Source organism: Puntigrus tetrazona, unplaced genomic scaffold (assembly GCF_018831695.1).
Source record: "Puntigrus tetrazona isolate hp1 unplaced genomic scaffold, ASM1883169v1 S000000401, whole genome shotgun sequence".
Lineage (NCBI taxonomy): Eukaryota > Metazoa > Chordata > Actinopteri > Cypriniformes > Cyprinidae > Puntigrus > Puntigrus tetrazona.
The window spans coordinates 1,004,835-1,022,598 of record NW_025048054.1 but is presented as its reverse complement, the minus strand read 5'-3'; the positions used below and the strand labels follow the sequence as shown (position 1 = coordinate 1,022,598).

At 38.9% G+C, this 17,764-nt stretch overlaps 1 protein-coding gene across 2 annotated transcripts; it reads left to right on the top strand.

The window, feature by feature from the left end:
• The first annotated feature begins 1,028 nt into the window (after positions 1-1,028).
• Positions 1,029-13,585, top strand: smad4a (SMAD family member 4a). 2 transcript variants are annotated; one of them, XM_043231743.1, is made up of 12 exons: positions 1,029-1,337; positions 2,333-2,669; positions 3,368-3,542; positions 3,628-3,657; positions 4,485-4,694; positions 5,732-5,857; positions 5,999-6,106; positions 7,289-7,339; positions 7,409-7,592; positions 7,679-7,847; positions 10,419-10,557; positions 11,491-13,585. In XM_043231743.1, exons 2-12 carry the CDS (start codon positions 2,430-2,432, stop codon positions 11,697-11,699), a joined length of 1,641 nt encoding a protein of 546 aa, XP_043087678.1. In that variant the 5' UTR covers positions 1,029-1,337; positions 2,333-2,429; the 3' UTR covers positions 11,700-13,585. The 2 variants fall into 2 exon arrangements, with proteins under 2 accessions (XP_043087678.1, XP_043087679.1); XM_043231744.1 differs by lacking the exon at positions 5,732-5,857 and having other exon boundaries at positions 1,030-1,337.
• Positions 13,586-17,764: the final 4,179 nt, after the last annotated feature.

Sequence of the window (17,764 nt, the reverse complement as noted above, 5' to 3'; positions counted from 1 at the left end):
CACACACACACACACACACACACACACACACACTCACAGACACACACACAGACACACACACACTCACACACACACACACACACACACACACACACACACCACAGACACACACACACTCACACACACACACACACACACACACACACACACACACACACACACAGACACACACACACTCACAGACACACACACACACACACACACACACACACACACACACACACACACACACACACACACACACACACACACACACACACTCACACACACACACACACACACAGTTTGAAGGTGGTGAAAATAACGTGCTTAGTCCAGGATGTGAGTTTAATGTGAACGCTAAGCGGATCAGGACCAACCTTATCACTTTCCTTTTTGATCCTGATAAACTGAACCAAGCTGTGAACACATCCTTAGAGCGGGTTCGGGATTCTTTTGAGTCACATAGGAACTTCACAACGTGTTTCACAAATCATTAGATTTAGATTAGGACTTCGAATCGCTTGTTGTGATTCAATTGATTCAGAACGAACTCGGACCGAGTGTTTCGATTCAGACCCGAATCACTCGTCAGATCGGATCTTCAAAACGTGCATCGCGAGTCGTTTTACAAAAAGAATAGGCCTACATACGATTCCTTTTAAATTATGTAATTAACAAATTGATTATTTAACAATTTCAACGAAATCGATTAGAATACAAAATATTAGAGAGGCTAGTGTTGGTTATTTTTAAGTAGTTTGCAAATGAATAGAGTGCAAGTCTAAAAGGCTCTATAATATAATTATTATAGAGAGTACTAGAGCTGGAGAGTCAAATAAAGATGGAAGATGTGTGTTTTTAGTCGATTCTTGAAGATGTTCACGGTATAAATAGTTTATTTTTTTATATACATGACATTATTTGTGCTAAATGATTTGCCAAAGATCCTGAGATGTGCCTCTGGTGCCCAAACAGCTGTATACATAGTGTGTATACATAGTGAGCTCGGTGTGTTTCGAGGCGCCGCCGGATTCAGCGCAGTGCGCATGCGCAGCTCGCCATATTGCGCAGCAGGGCGTGAGGCGGCGCGTCGAGTCCGTCGCGGCTACATTGTTTGTTTTCGTCGAGAGCGTTTTCTCCATATTGTTGATAACACACCGATCCAAAGTACGCCTAACGAGGGCTTCGCTCAAATGAAGATTTCTTCGGATCTTTCGCGGCTTTAAATCGCTGTAGAGATCGGCGGGACGCGCTAGTCCGGAGTGTTTTACGCGCGGTAGCCGCTAACGAGATCCACACCGCAGCCGCCAGAACCGGACCCGTACGGACGGATTCGGTCACGGGAGACACAACGGGTGAGTCGTTTCAAATCCAATTCTCACGTTTCAGTGTGTTTTAGTTGTCTACGTCGTAAGGTTAAAGTCGGAAGCCACGGCCGCTCGTGTGCTAGCTTTAGCATGTTGTGCTAACACGCGCGTCTCACGTTGTTTACATTCGCCTCAGCTCGTTTATACATCGCTGTCATTACTTCCACTCCTTCACGGCTCTTCTGCGCCTTTATAAACCTTCACAGCGTCTCTAAGATCGAGTTTGTGAAGGATTATTAGGTGTGAGACGCTTCATCCAATTAAACTCTTAGTAACGTTAAACGGCACGCTTGCGATGTAGTTTTTATCCGTTACTTTAGATTCACTTTCAGCTCTAGATGTGTATTCAGGTGCTTGGATTTGCTTTAAGCAGCTAGCTTTACTAAAACAAATATCTGAATATAGTATCTTCTGACGTAATATAAATCGAATTTTTATATTATTTTATTATATATATATAAATTATACACATATATATATATATATATATATATATATATATATATATATATATATATATATATATACATATATATTTTTGGGTGTTATATATATATATATGTGTGTGTGTATATATATATATGTGTGTATAATTTTGTGTATGTATGGGTCAAAGACAAAAAAGGGTTTAACCTTACATTTAAAAAAAAATATTTTAATATTTACAAGTGAGAATAAGCATGTTTGAATTTTTACAAGAAATATTTTTCTACTAAATTACAAATTTATTTCATTTTATTCTCCAAAAACCTCAAACGTAGACACTTTACTTACATTTAATGTGCTTTCTATGTCACTTTTGTTAATTTCTTTTGATGTGTGTGTGTGTTATAAAAGTCAAAGTTGCAATCACCTTTTTTAATTTTTTATACCATAGCGACTGAACCGCGTTTCCATCCTATTAACTCATTTTAACCGCTGTAATACGACTGAACGAACCCCTCGGCCGCTCGTTAACGTTTCCGCTCTCGCCCGCTCCTCAGGGGCCGTTTGGATGGACCCTTCACTGGCGCCGGTGCTGCGCTGAACGAGTTTGAAACGGCACACGGGAGCCTCCCTGGGGCCCGTAACCAGCGCAGGATGTCCATCACGAACACGCCCACCAGTAACGACGCCTGCCTGAGCATCGTGCACAGCCTGATGTGTCACAGACAGGGCGGCGAGAGCGAGACCTTCGCCAAGCGGGCCATCGAGAGTCTGGTGAAGAAACTGAAGGAGAAGAAAGACGAGCTGGATTCGCTCATCACCGCCATCACCACCAACGGAGCTCATCCCAGCAAATGTGTGACCATACAGAGAACACTAGACGGACGTCTGCAGGTGCGACGCGTGCGTGTGTATGTGTAGGGAGTCAACTAAAAAGTGAAATCATAGGCTACTACATTAATGGTGCTTGTTTTTCCACTGCTAGTGTGGCACGGTACGGTTCACTTTTTTTTTTTAGACTATAACGATAATCCCGTCCACTCTAAAGCAGAAACTCCAGCCACTAGAGCGCGTCCTCTCGATGTCTGCTAAAATGCATTTAGAATGATCACAAAGTTCAACATACGGTGCCATTAAAATACATTTTTACCAGATACATTCATGCCGTTTTATACAGTTAATATCGCATCCAGTCATCAGCACGAGTACTAATGCAATATAGATTTAATACAATAGTTCGATAAACGCCTCTGAGCATCATAAGTGTTTCGTTCCTGAATGAATGAACTGTTAAAATGATTCGGTTCAGTCAAAACGAATCTCTAATTAGCCGTGAATTGCTGCCACCTACTGGTGGTTTTAATTATTTCCAGATATATCAGTATTCTGTGTTTTATGTTTAATCTATCAACACGGGTTAAATGCGTGTCATGAATTAAACGGCGTTTAAAAGCATCTAAACACAACTTCTGGAATATCAAGAGTCGCCAGAAAAAGACGCTCGGCGAAGTCCTGTCTGATCTCAGGATGTGTGTAGAGATGGTGTTGTGCCCCTAGCGGTACGTCATGGCAGACGCGTCTTCTGTCCTCAGGTGGCCGGCCGTAAAGGATTTCCTCATGTCATTTATGCACGGTTATGGCGGTGGCCGGACCTTCATAAGAACGAGCTGAAACACGTCAAGTACTGCCAGTTTGCCTTCGACCTGAAGTGTGACAGCGTGTGTGTGAACCCCTACCACTACGAGAGAGTCGTGTCTCCGGGAATAGGTGCGTGAGACTCGTCTGCTTTAATAGCTCCCAGCTCGTTCTTAAGGACCTCCGTTTAATTCAGCTGTCCTGTGTTTTCTTCTAGATTTATCTGGACTTACTCTGTCGGGCTCTGGTGAGTGAGTCTAAGGCTCCGAAACACACCTGCTTGAAAGCTTCTAGTGATCAGAAAGACCTTGAATAGGGCTGGAGATAACCAAACAAGTGATGGACACTGTTGACTTCTAGAGGATTTATATATATATATATATATATATATGGCAATTTATTTTATGAACTGTTCCTTTAAGGACTCGGGCTGTAGTAAATGTATTAGGCTGCTGTCACTTTAAGACCCAATATTATAAATTATGTAATAAAGCATTTGTTACATCGCATATATAATGCATACATATGTAATTACAACAATTTTAAAATTACATTCAACACTACACGCTGTCGCTCAAAGCCTAATATTATTTTTACATTAATTCAATTTACTGACACGCTGTCTGATATTGGGTATATTATAATATACACAATTTTATTTATAATAATATTTATATAATCATCATTAAAAAAAAAAATATATATATATATATATATATATATATATATATATATATATATAAAATTTATATTTTATTTTTTATTTTTATTATTTTGACCATCTGATACTCTAATATAAGGTATAAACAACGGTTTGCTGATTTTAAGACATAACTGTTAATGTTTAACAGACACCAAAGCACACATCTCAACATAATTTTGTGTGCATTTGTCCATTCAAGTGCAAAAAGATGTTGTCATGACATTTTATCTGAGAAAACCTACAAAATAAATACTGTTGCGAATTCTCAAAAAAAAAAGAAAAAAATATCTTGACCTCTGAAAAGTTTTTTTTTTTTAAGCATCTAGTCAAAAGTGGCGTTATGGAAGTGAGCGCTTTGTGTGTGTTTTCAGGTCCGTCGGGTCTGATGGTGAAGGATGAGTACGATTATGAAGGGCAGCAGTCTCTGCCCAGCTCTGAGGGACACATGCAGACGATTCAGCACCCTCCCTCTCGAGCGGTGGCCCCGGAGCCCTTCAACACGCCCGCCATGCTCCCGCCAGCAGAGGGCAGCGGCTCGGCCTCCACCTCCGCCTTCTCCAGCATCGCCGTGGGATCCACAAGTACGCCCCGCCACAGTCGCTCGCTCATATCCTTAAACGCTCAGGCCATGCTGAAAAGCTTTCTCGTCCGTGGAGGCGTCGTGTTCTTCATTGGTGTTGAATAGGGCTGGGCGCCGTGACCGCTCGCATCCGTACGGCTACGTGCACATGCAAAGCCATGCGCTACATTACATTTCTATTCCCTGAACATAGCAAAAAACACTTAGTCTTTTTTTTTTTTTTTTTTTAGTTTAACCAAAAATCTAGTTTAATAATAATAAATTGATCGGATTTATTCACATTTATCAACACTGTGGCTGTAATAAAAACTTGCTCATGACAATTTACAAACACGTCGATTTAATTAAAATCAAATACTTTTTTTATATAGTATAAAATCTTTATTGAAACACTAACATGGAAATAAAACATTAAAACAAAGTTTTTTTTGTAAAAAATACAAACACATTATTTAACAGTCAGTTAATAAATTGAAAATGAAAAAATTTAATTGATCTTAAAAAAAATATATATATATATATATATATAAATTGTTTATATATATATATATATATATATATATATATATATAAATTGTTTATATATATATATATATATATATATATATATATATACACACACACACATAATTTTTTTTTAATTTAATTGCTTTTAGTGTCATGCCACTTTTTTATGCAATTGGCAGAAGGCTGTGACCTTTATATTATATATATATATATATATATATATATATATATATATATATATATATATATATATATATATATATATATATATATATATAAGTAACTTTAATTGTTGCATGCCTACCATCAAATAATGTTAAATGACATTTTCATGCATCGGCAGAAAACAGCACAGACTAAAAGAAACGTCTACAGAGTTAATCCAGACCTGCTGTAGCTCCATGTGCATGCATTAAAGCTGCCCTCCAGACTGCTTTGAGTTTGCATCGGATATATCGTGACGTCACGCCGCCCAGTCCTGTGTTTGATGGTTTGTGTGTGTTGATGTGTGCATGCCGCCTCTCTCCCCAGCTCAGCCCAATAGCGTTCTCTCAGGAAGTCACAGCAGCGATGGTCTGCTGCAGATTGCCTCTGGGACGGGGCAGGGCTCACAGCAGAACGGCTTCCCGCCCGGCCAGCCCTCCACGTACCACCACAGTAAGCCACCGGGGAACCTCCACCCAGCAGCTCCTCCTAGAGTCCGAAAGCTTTTCAGCATCTCCTGCATTCAGCATTCGGAGCACGAGTAGCTCAGCGTGGCCCGTGTCAGACGTGCGCTCTCTGTTCTTCTGTCCACAGACGCCACCTCCACCTGGACCAGGAACAGCAGCTTCACGCCCAGCGTGCCTCACCATCAGAACGGACACCTCCAGCATCACACACCCATGACCCATCCGGCACACTTCTGTGAGTGTCTGAAGGACTGGGAACAACTACAACTCATAAAAACTAAAACATAAAGCACAGAACTTAGGAAAAACTAACTAAGCGGTTCATAAGGCCATTAATATCATATTATTCTAACACTTTAATATGCTATGCGGTGTGTGTACTGTGCATATTATACATATAATACACACATACTGTATATTTACGGATATTATGTGAATATATCTTAACATAATGTCTCTTAAATATACATAATGCACTTTTTTTTGAGCAATTATTTGGCAGCACGTATAAAAAGTTGTGAATGCGATTTGTTTTATTATAAAATAAATGAAATCATTAAAATGTAATAAAAAAAACCTGAAAGTTTTGTAGTAAAAAAATCTGAATTTGAGGACAAAAATTGACTAAACTTTGCACTAAATGGGCACTAAAATTATTTACATTTGTTAAAAAATAAAACAATAAGTTGTTGTTAAATAGTACGTTTCATGATTTCGTTGATTTGCTCTTTGCTTTATTTAAAAAAAAAAAAAAAAAAAAAAACACTCCAAAACACTAAATTAAAACAGAATTTGAAAAAAAAAAAAAACTTTTTTGATTTTAATAATCACCACCCATCACAGAAAGGAGGCATTATATTATTATATATATTTTTTAGCATAATAAACTATTCATTTTCTTTAAATGCGTTATTATTGTACCGCAAAATTCTGCATGAATCCTCCTCTAATTTGTATATATAAAAAAAAAAAAAAAAATATATATATATATATATATATATATATATATATATATATATATATATATATATATATATATATATATATATATATATATATATAAATTATATAATTTGTAAATATATCTATGTAGGTTAATAATGATAGTGTCTTTAGTACATTTTAATTAAACTAAACCAAATAAAATTCAGAAATGCTGACATTTTTTTAAAATTGTTAAAATGTTATTCTTTTTTTATTTAAAATACTGTTTTTTAACCAGTTTAAATATGTATTTATTTAACTCCTACTATAACTCGGTTGCCTGCCTCTCTCAACAATAACACACGATAGATAACACACTTGTAAGTACCAACAATACAAAAAAAAAATAGTGGTATTTTATTAAAGCGTGAGTTGAGGTTGTGTGACACAGTGTGTCTCTTCTGATCTGTTTGCTCTCTTTATTTCCTCTCAGGGCCCGTTCACAATGAAATCGCGTTTCAGCCGCCGATCTCCAACCACCCCGGTAAGAGTTAGATTCAGTCGAGACCCGGCCGCGCTCGTGTTCGGTGTCTAACGCTCTGATCTCGGGCAGCTCCGGAGTACTGGTGCTCCATCGCTTACTTCGAAATGGACGTCCAAGTGGGCGAGACTTTTAAGGTCCCCTCCTCCTGTCCCGTCGTGACCGTGGACGGCTACGTGGATCCGTCCGGAGGAGACCGCTTCTGCCTCGGACAGCTCAGCAACGTCCACCGGACGGAGGCCATCGAGAGGGCGAGGTGCGGAGCCACGAATACATCCATCCAATTCTTCACAGCGCTGCGCTTTCTACGCTGCTTTTTAATTGGTACGTGGGTTTTTCCAGGCTGCACATCGGGAAGGGCGTCCAGCTGGAATGCAAAGGCGAGGGCGATGTTTGGGTCCGGTGTCTGAGCGATCACGCCGTCTTCGTCCAGAGCTACTACCTGGATCGAGAAGCCGGCCGCGCTCCGGGAGACGCCGTGCACAAGATTTACCCCAGCGCCTACATCAAGGTCAGAGCCTTTTCTTCACCCACAGACAGCAGAAGCGGAGAGAGCTCTTTCTTTCTTGAAGCGTCTCGGAGACACAGGATCTTCAGGCCGTTCAGACGGACTCGTGATGATCAGATCAGACACGTATCACTCGATTATTGCAGTTCATGACGGAATGAATGTTTGAAATCAAACTGATTTTTTCTGTTGATGTGAGATCTGTGAATTGATTCCAGAAAGAATACGCTTCAGATTATTTTATGGTAGAACTGGTTTATGTTTTCCAGTTTTGAGCTCAGTATATGTATATATATGTGTATATGTATATGTGTGTGTATATGTATATGTGTGTGTATATGTATATGTGTGTATATATATATATGTGTGTATATATATATATATATATATATATATACTATTTTAAAATATGACTAAAAATACACATACACACATAAAAAATACATAAAAAAATTAAATATATTTAAAACTAATATATATATACAGGCGTGGACAAAATTGTTGGTACCCTTTGGTCAATGAAAGAAAAACTCACAATGGTCACAGAAATAACTTTAATCTGACAAAAGTAATAATAAATAAAATTCTATAAATGTTAACCAATGAAAGTCAGACATTGTTTTCAACCATGCTTCAACAGAATATATTAAAAAAATAAACTCATGAAACAGACCTGGACAAAAATGATGGTACCCTAACTTAATATTTTGTTGCGCAACCTTTTGAGGCAATCACTGCAATCAAACGCTTCCTGTAACTGTCAATGAGACTTCTGCACCTCTCAGCAGGTATTTTGGCCCACTCCTCATGAGCAAACTGCTCCAGTTGTGTCCGGTTTGAAGGGTGCCTTTTCCAGACTGCATGTTTCAGCTCCTTCCAAAGATGCTCAATAGGATTGAGGTCAGGGCTCATAGAAGGCCACTTTACAATAGTCCAATTTTTCCTCTTAGCCATTCTTGGGTGTTTTTAGCGGTGTGTTTTGGGTCATTGTCCTGTTGCAAGACCCATGACTCTGCGACTGAGACCAAGCTTTCTGACACTGGCTAGTACATTTCTCTCTAGAATTCCTTGATAGTCTTGAGATTTCATTGTACCCTGCACAGATTCAAGACACCCTGTGCCAGGCGCAGCAAAGCAGCCCCAGAACATAACAGAGCCTCCTCCATGTTTCACAGTAGGGACAGTGTTCTTTTCTTGATATGCTTCATTTTTTCATCTGTGAACATACAGCTGATGTGCCTTGGCAAAAACTTCGATTTTTGTCTCATCTGTCCACAGGACATTCTCCCAGAAGCTTTGTGGCTTGTCAACATGTAGTTTGGCATATTCCAGTCTTGCTTTTTATGATTCGTTTTCAACAATGGTGTCCTCCTTGGTCGTCTCCCATGTAGTCCACTTTGGCTCAAACAACGACGGATGGTGCGATCTGACACTGATGTTCCTTGAGCATGAAGTTCACCTTGAATCTCTTTAGAAGTCTTTCTAGGCTCTTTTTGTTACCATTCGGATTATCCGTCTCTTAGATTTGTCATCAATTTTCCTCCTGCGGCCACGTCCAGGAGGTTGGCTACAGTCCCATGGATCTTAAACTTCTGAATAATATGTGCAACTGTAGTCACAGGAACATCTAGTTGCTTGGAGATGGTCTTATAGCCTTTACCTTTAACATGCTTGTCTATAATTTTCTTTCTGATCTCTTGAGACAACTCTTTCCTTTGCTTCCTCTGGTCCATGTCGAGTGTGGTACACACCATATCACCAAACAACACAGTGATTACCTGGAGCCATATATATAGGCCCAATGGCTGATTACAAGGTTGTAGACACCTGTGATGCTAATTAGTGGACACACCTTGAATTAACATGTCCCTTTGGTCACATTATTTTCAGTGTTTTCTAGGGGTACCATCATTTTTGTCCATGCCTGTTTTCGTGAGTTTATTTTTTTAAATAATTCTGTTGAAGCATGGTTGAAAAACAATGTCTGACTTTCATTGGTTAACATTTATAGAATTTTTATTTATTATTACTTTTGTCAGATAACAGTTATTTCTGTGACCATTGTGACTTTTCTTTCATTGACCAAAGGGTACCAACAATTTTGTCACGTCTGTATATATATATATATATATATATATATATATATATATATATATATATATATATATATATATATATATATAATTTTTTGTTTGTTTTAAAATATATTTAAAACTTAAAAAATATATATATATTTTTAAAAATAAATAAATAAATATATATATATATATATATATATATATATATAATTATATTACTTTTAAAAGTGTCTTTAGTACATTTTAATTAAACCAAATAAAATTTAGAAATGCTGACATTTTTTAAATTGTTAAAATTGTATTTTTTTTTTTTTATTTCAAACACCTGTTTTTGTTGTTGTTGTTGTTGTGTTTTGTAAATAATACTAACCCAGGTATCAGATTATCTATGCCTTCATCAAAGTTAAAGTGGATCTAAAATGTTTTTCCTCACGTTCCAGAGGTGCAGTGTTTTCTTTGACCTTGTTGGAGAGTAATGCGTGTGTTTGCGCTGCAGGTGTTTGATCTGCGTCAGTGTCACAGACAGATGCAGCAGCAGGCGGCGACGGCTCAAGCGGCGGCGGCCGCTCAGGCGGCAGCGGTGGCCGGAAACATCCCGGGCCCCGGGTCCGTCGGGGGAATCGCTCCGGCTATCAGTAAGTGCTCACAGGTCATATCAGAGTTACAGACAGTACGTTTCTGAACGAGTCTGCTTGTAATGGTCAGAGTTGTCCGTCATGTCTGCTGCAGTAGTGTCACGTACAGAAGCTTGTTTCTACCACGGAATAAAAACACAGGTATTTGTGTGACTTTGTGAATCTTCTGTTTTTATCTCCCATTTTATAAGAATTTTTTCCCTTCTGAATCCTGAGCTTACATCTTGCAATTTGTTTTCTTGGGATGCAGGTTTTTGTCTGATTAAAAAAATAAAATAAATATATATATAAATAAATATATTTATATGTGTATAAAAAAAGTAAAAAAATATATAAATATAAAAAAACTACTATATATTTATTTTTTCATAATTCCTAGTTTACATAGTTTCTATCTTGTAATTTTATTTTTAAGCTGACATCTTGTAATTTTTCCCACTAGGAATTTTTTTTTTTGTTTGTTTTTTTATTTTATTTTTTTTCTCCCCTCCAGAATTATATTTATTATTTTTTACACTTGCTTCCCCACAGAACTCTTAGTTTACATTTTGCATATTTAATTTTCTCTGAATAATGAGTTTATATATTTCAATTAAATTAATGTTATTTTTTTTTATTAATGTTAATGTTTTTTCAATTAAATGTCAATTAAATTAATGTTTTTTTTTTATTATTCAGTTTTTTTCACAGAATATAGAAAAAAAGAGTCTTGTTTGCGTTTAACTGAATTTAATTCTAAGTTTGTCTTATAATTCCGACTTTTTCTCTCAGGATTGTAGTAAAAATTGCAAGATGTAAAATTTGTATAAAAGCCAAAACTGAAGAAACGTGCAGTGAAACGGCTTTAAAAGCCCCAGACAGTTATTGCATGGCAGAAACGAGCTTCCCCAGCTGAGTGTGTGGTTCTAGACTCACTGAAGTGTTAGCGTCTAGGTCTGTCGGCGGCTGGCATCGGTGTGGACGACCTCCGCCGCCTCTGTATCCTGCGCATGAGTTTCGTCAAGGGCTGGGGTCCTGATTATCCTCGACAGAGCATCAAAGAGACGCCGTGCTGGATCGAGATCCACCTGCACCGCGCTCTGCAGCTGCTGGACGAGGTGCTGCACACCATGCCCATCGCCGACCCCACGCCGCTCGACTGAGATCCACACGGCTGCAGTCGCTTCTACGCTTTCCTCCTCGTACCGTTCAGACCTCCGGGAGCGCAGGACCCCGTCTCGTGTGTATATCTATATGCAAACGTGTTCTGCACGAAGACGACGCGCGGCCGCCAGCTCCACGGAGGTGCATGCTGGGAGCGGGTCGAGCCTTCAAGAGCTGTTCGAATGAATCCGTTCGCTTCATGCCGTTGCTTCGCTAGCTGGTAGAACCTCCTTGTTTTGTCTTTTGCTTCTCTCAGGCCGAGCGTTTCCGAGGTCTGGAAGTACGGCGGAAATCATGTAGCATTTCTTTTCTCTTGAGTTGTGGTGTTTGGGTTGAAGCGGTTCATGGTGCATGTACAGAAGACACGTTTTCTTTAGCTTCTCGCTAGCGGCTAATTGGCTCTACTTTTTTATTTGTACTTTTTTTTTTTTCTCACGCTTCTCTCTGTGCACCGCTAACATAATCATAGCAGGACGTATTAACGGTTAGCCTGAGCTCATACACGCGCGAGCAATAACAGCTAAGCTTTTTCTTTTTTCTTTTAGCCACGTACGTGTTCTAGCACTTTACGCATGTTTTGTTTTTCTTCCCATTTTTCAGTTTCTCTTCTTTGCAGCCTGTGAGTAAAAATGTTTGGTTTCGTGGAACGGTTGGCCCAAAATTGAAACAAATGTACACCCCTCAGATCAGATGAGTTTTTCTGTCGTGTGCAGTGAATGGGTGCCGTCAGAGAGTCCTTCACAGTAATCCACAGCGCTCCAGTCCATCATTTACATCTCTTGTTTTCTCCAGATGTAAAGCTTAGAGCTGTTTTGCTCTGCTTGATCTGTGCCGATTTCTCCTGAATTATTATGGACTCATATTGAAGTTAAAAAGTTTCAGCTTTTGCTTTTTTTCACCCATTCACATGCATTCAGTTCGCGACATCGCCGGCACCCATTCATATCTATTTAAAACACAACATCACTGCCATCCATTCAGTACATGACCGGCACCCATTCACATCCATTCAGTACACGACATCGCCGGCACCCGTTCACATCTATTCAAAACACAACATCACCGGCATCCATTCAATACGTCACCGGCACCCATTCACATCCATTCAATACATGACCGGCACCCATTCAAATCCATTCAATACATGACCGGCACCCATTCACATCTATTCAAAACACAACATCGCCGGCACCCATTCACATCCATTCAATACATGACCGGCACCCATTCAGTACACAACATCGCCGGCACCCATTCACATGTATTCAAAACACATCACCGGCATCCATTCACATCCATTCAGTACACAACATCACCGGCGCCCATTCAATACATGACCGGCACCCATTCACATCCATTGCTGACTCCCTGATGCAATGCCACGTTTCTACAAATCTAACGAAGAAACAAACTCTTGAATAAACTGAGGAAATGTTCCTTTTCAGGTGAACCGTTTAATGTGTTTTACAGCTGATCTCCTGGTCAAAGGTCATAAGGGCTCTAAAGATCCTTTTACAAGAAACTGATGAATTAACACTTTTATACCATTAATCTGTTTTTTAGAGCTCACGTCACGTTCCCTCCGATGCCCGAGAATATCAGTTATTCATCTAATAAACGGTGGTCATGTTTTGATACGAGATGAACTGGAACGGTGCTTTTTGATGTGAACACTGAAAGCCATAAGACATGAACATTACAGGAAGATGTCAGTATTATTCAGAACTGCTTTTTCTTCCTCTGGAGACGATGGAGTCTGGGAGAGAGTTCAGATTCTGTCCAGCCTGATTTCTATCTGTTGTGAATGAGAAGAGAGCGCTTGTCAAAGCATTTCCTCCAATAGCTCGTACTTTTAGCAGTTTATCAAATACAGTATAATACTACATTGAAGTCTTGTGTGGTTCATATCTAATTATGTGTTTGCACTCGTGCTTTGCATAACTGAAAATCACCATGAATCTGAAACATCGCAAGCCCTTTTCAAGTAAACAGGATACGTTCAGCTCTCGGTTTTTATCCATCAGGGATTTATTTGATCCTGTAAAGTTTGAGAGGGGGGGGGAATTCATTAGGCTACTGTTTAACATTAACCAGCCACCTTCTGAGCAGAGGATTACGTTATTATTTTTTTTCATTTGTAATAATGAAAATCATTCAAATTAAAAAATTGTCATTAAAATCAGAAATTCTTTGGATAAAGTTTGATATGTAATCAAACACTACATCATCTTTATTATAATATTTGTGTAAAATACGTTTTGCATCTAATCTGGATCAAATGATTATAAGCTCTATGTGATTTGCGTGTTCGGTTTGTGCGTGAACGCGTACGTACGTGACGTACTCTATGAATATTAACGAAGTGGGCGTGGCCTTCGAGTCAGTCGCTCATTAAACGCTTGTCGTTTGAACTACAAACATCGAGGCATCTTCGTTAAGTAAGGTAAAGAGACTATATACTCTGTTCTCTTCTATATTGTGATCTTATGGAACTATTCATGTTAAATGAGTCTTTTTACCCCCGTGAATTAATTTTCGCGAGTCGCGAAAGTTAGTTTAGTCGCGTAGTTTGCTTTCCGGAACTAACGCGCTTCCTTCCGATTAATTTTCGGAAACCTTCATTAGCCTAAAAAACAAACGTCACTGATGGAAAAAGACTTATAGAAACACAAAAAGTGTCTCGCCTCAGTTATTCGCGCCATTCCTGTCAGACACGCGGTCACGCTCCCGCCAAAACCGGCCATTAAAAACAAGCGGCAACGTTTTCTGAGGTAAACACGCGTCAGGTAAAGAAAAGCAAATAGTTTCGACATCTTTAACCTAGTGCTGCGAACCCAACTATCTACTCTTTATGTCAATGATTATCTGTACATAAAAATATATAAATTTATTTTAAATCATTTTCTATTTGTGCACAAAAACGTGACAATAAACGTTCAACAGTTGTTTTGCATTGGCTTTAAATCTAAGCATTTGAGGAAGCAGCAAAAACCTGTTTGTGTGAAAGTGAACAGTTGTAATATAATAAGAATATTTCAGAAAAATCTTCATACATTCAGCCATCAAATTAGTTGATCAGTGATTTTTCAATCTGATGCAAATATGATTATAGAACTTGCTGGTAGAATAACCAGGCATTTGTTGCGCTTTATTATTAATATTATTATTACAGCATTTCCTCACTGTATGAAAAAGTAATGGTTTCTCCTGATTCTTCATCATTTCTACTTTTACGTTCCACAGGAAAAAACAGCAGCGTTTGGATCGACGCGAGGGTGAGTAGTTTTTGTGTGGTATTGAACACAACCGGTCTCGTTTCAACAAGAAAAAGTTTATTAATTGAAAGACAAGCCACAAATTTAAGAAAACGACACTAATAAGCTAGCCTGAGCTCAAGTCTGAAATATTCAGAAAAAACAAACTACATGTGTCTTGGATAATTCCTATATTTTCCTCATATTGACACACTAAATGTTAATATATCATTTTATAAATATAAAAGTTCCCCGGTTTTGTTATCCTTCATGTAAAATACACAATACAAATCACTCTACACATATTAGTAAGCTTTTACCAATTTTCAGAGGATATAATTTACTAAGAGGTAAATTGGAACAACACGCAAAAAAGAAAAGAAAAGAAAAAAAAATACATATGTACTGTATATGTAAGGTACATCATCCAAAACGATAAAGAGAGCGAGAGAAGGGGGGGAAAAAATATCACAATTTACACTTTCAAACATATCTGTCGTTAAACCGCTTAAAGTAAGGGACTGTAAATAAATATCCTTCCATTTTTATCTCAATATTTACATCTAGGACTTCACGTCTGAGTTTTCTCAGAGTACCACGATGCTTGTGCTTGCATTCGAACGCGCTACAGCAGGCCACGACTCACTACGTAAACAGTCAGATGGCACTTAAAAATATTCCAAAAAAAACCCCCCTCGAAATAAGACGACACCGAAACCAAGCGTGTCACTCTACGTACGATAGAAAGAAACCGAAAGCAAAAACCGAAAGAAAACCTCGTGATGACGGCGATAGTGCAGTGCTCGTATTGGCGGAATCCCAATATAGTTCTGTTCACGTCATCGTTTAGTTCGTCAGCAGTTCAATCAGTTTGGGTGCCTTTAAACTGGGATGTGCATATGTGTCGAAGGTGAGGGTGGCGGTTCGGGAGACGTCCGTTGGCTTGTACTGGTTCTGGAGGTCTTGGTGAGAATCAAAGGCACTGAAGTCTCTAGTCGGCGAAGCTGCCTTCATGCTCCTCGGGGGTTGATATGTTGATATCAGTAGAAGGGCAAGTTTCTTTTCCTAGAAAAGCTTGCATCGATATCCAGAGTAAGGTTGCAAACGTCCATCGAGAAATTGTAGTGTCTTGATCAGAAGAGGAAGGAACGCAACAGAGAGAAGAAGACGACTTTCCAAATCGAAAGCACGTGAACCGCAACGTTTTGGCAAAGTTTGATCAGAAACAGGCATGTGGTTTGAAAGGAACGCACCGAACTGTTCTATACTTTCTGGCACGGCGTCCGAAAGCGACAGAGAAGCGAACGCATGATATTCTAGCAGCACAAGAAAAGGCATGCAAGACCAAAAGCACTTTGAGTAGTGTCCTCGCATCCACGAGCTGACCAACCGAAGCTCGACAGCGCGGACCGACTCGTTTCCAGGTTACGTAATCTCAGAGATGGTTCTTCGGCTGGAGGAAGTCTTTAGCGACGGGTCGCTACGCTCAAAAAGGTGACTTTCACAGATTGCACACGGAAATAGAAATCAACGTCACGATTATCAGAAAACTGACGGAATCTCTTCGAATGAACGGCGGCGATCGGCAGGACGCTTTAAACGCCCGCCCCGCTTTAAAAATAAGAGCGCTAATACGTTTCGAATAAAAAAAAAAAAAAAAAAGAAAGATGCATAAAACGACGTGAAACGGCTTCTGCGCGCAGTCGCTCACTGAAAGTAAAGTCAGTAGTAAAGCAAAAAAAAAACGCAGTTTCCAGTTTCCAACTACAATTTTCCAGTGTTTTCCACAATATTACAGTAATTTACGACAGGTCAAGTATAAAAGTTCTCCGTAAGGTAGGCCGACTTCTTCATGAACTTCACTAACGGATGCTGCGGTCTCCGTCCATCAGGGGAACATTTCACAGTAATTAAACAGCAAACAAACCAAACAAACAACCACCTAGATCTATTACTAAATGAAACGCCACTGCTATTCATGCAGAGAAAAAGAAAAAAAAGAAAAAAAGCGGCGCTATCAAATAAGTAACCGCATCCAAAATACGTTTTTGTTTGCATATATTCGTTTGCGCAATATTTTTTTTTTACTTCTTAAAAAAATCGTTACTTTTGTTAGCTGTATTTTTTAATTTTTTACTTCATATCAAAATAACCCAATTGAAATTTAGAATGTACAAACTAATTAAATAAAAAAATTAAATTAAATCGGTTTATTGGTTTTTGCAAATAAACTTCTTATATATATATATATATATATATATATATATATATATATATATATATATATATATATATATATAATCAAACACGTATTTTGGATGCAATTAATCGTACAGCACTGAAAACAAACGTAACCATAGGTCTCATTCATCATATGATTTAATAGTACGATTCACATTAATGTTTTGATGCTAAAATCTGCTTGTTTGTGACCGAGACCCAACTTGTAAGCTTTATTTAAACTATCGTCTATCAAGGTTTGGTCCACGAATCGTGACGTGAATTTAAACGAAAGTAAAAGGACAACATACGGGTCAGCTAATAAGAGACACCATCCCGTCGGGATCGGCGTTTAAGACCGGCAGCGCCGGAGTGAGGTAGGGCGACAAGATACACACGACGACAAACACCTCGGCTAAATCCATACACACACACACACACACACACACACACTCTCTTCAGCTGACTCCAGAGGCCAATAGGGAGCGGTGACGGAGCGCCGGACGAGTCTCAGAGCGACCCACGACCCTGAACGTTCACGCGGGTGTTTGGTGTCAGATCACAAATCCAGCCACGTGTCCACCGAGGTC

What these genes read in the sequence shown, in the direction of transcription:
- smad4a (XM_043231743.1), top strand. Translation starts at nt 2,430, where the DNA reads ATGTCCATCACGAACACGCCCACCAGTAACGACGCCTGCCTGAGCATC. An exon ending in GAGGCCATCGAGAGGGCGAG is followed by an intron (nt 7,593 to 7,678) that starts GTGCGGAGCCAC and finishes GGGTTTTTCCAG; the next exon opens with GCTGCACATCGGGAAGGGCG. An exon ending in GGGAATCGCTCCGGCTATCA is followed by an intron (nt 10,558 to 11,490) that starts GTAAGTGCTCAC and finishes GTTAGCGTCTAG; the next exon opens with GTCTGTCGGCGGCTGGCATC.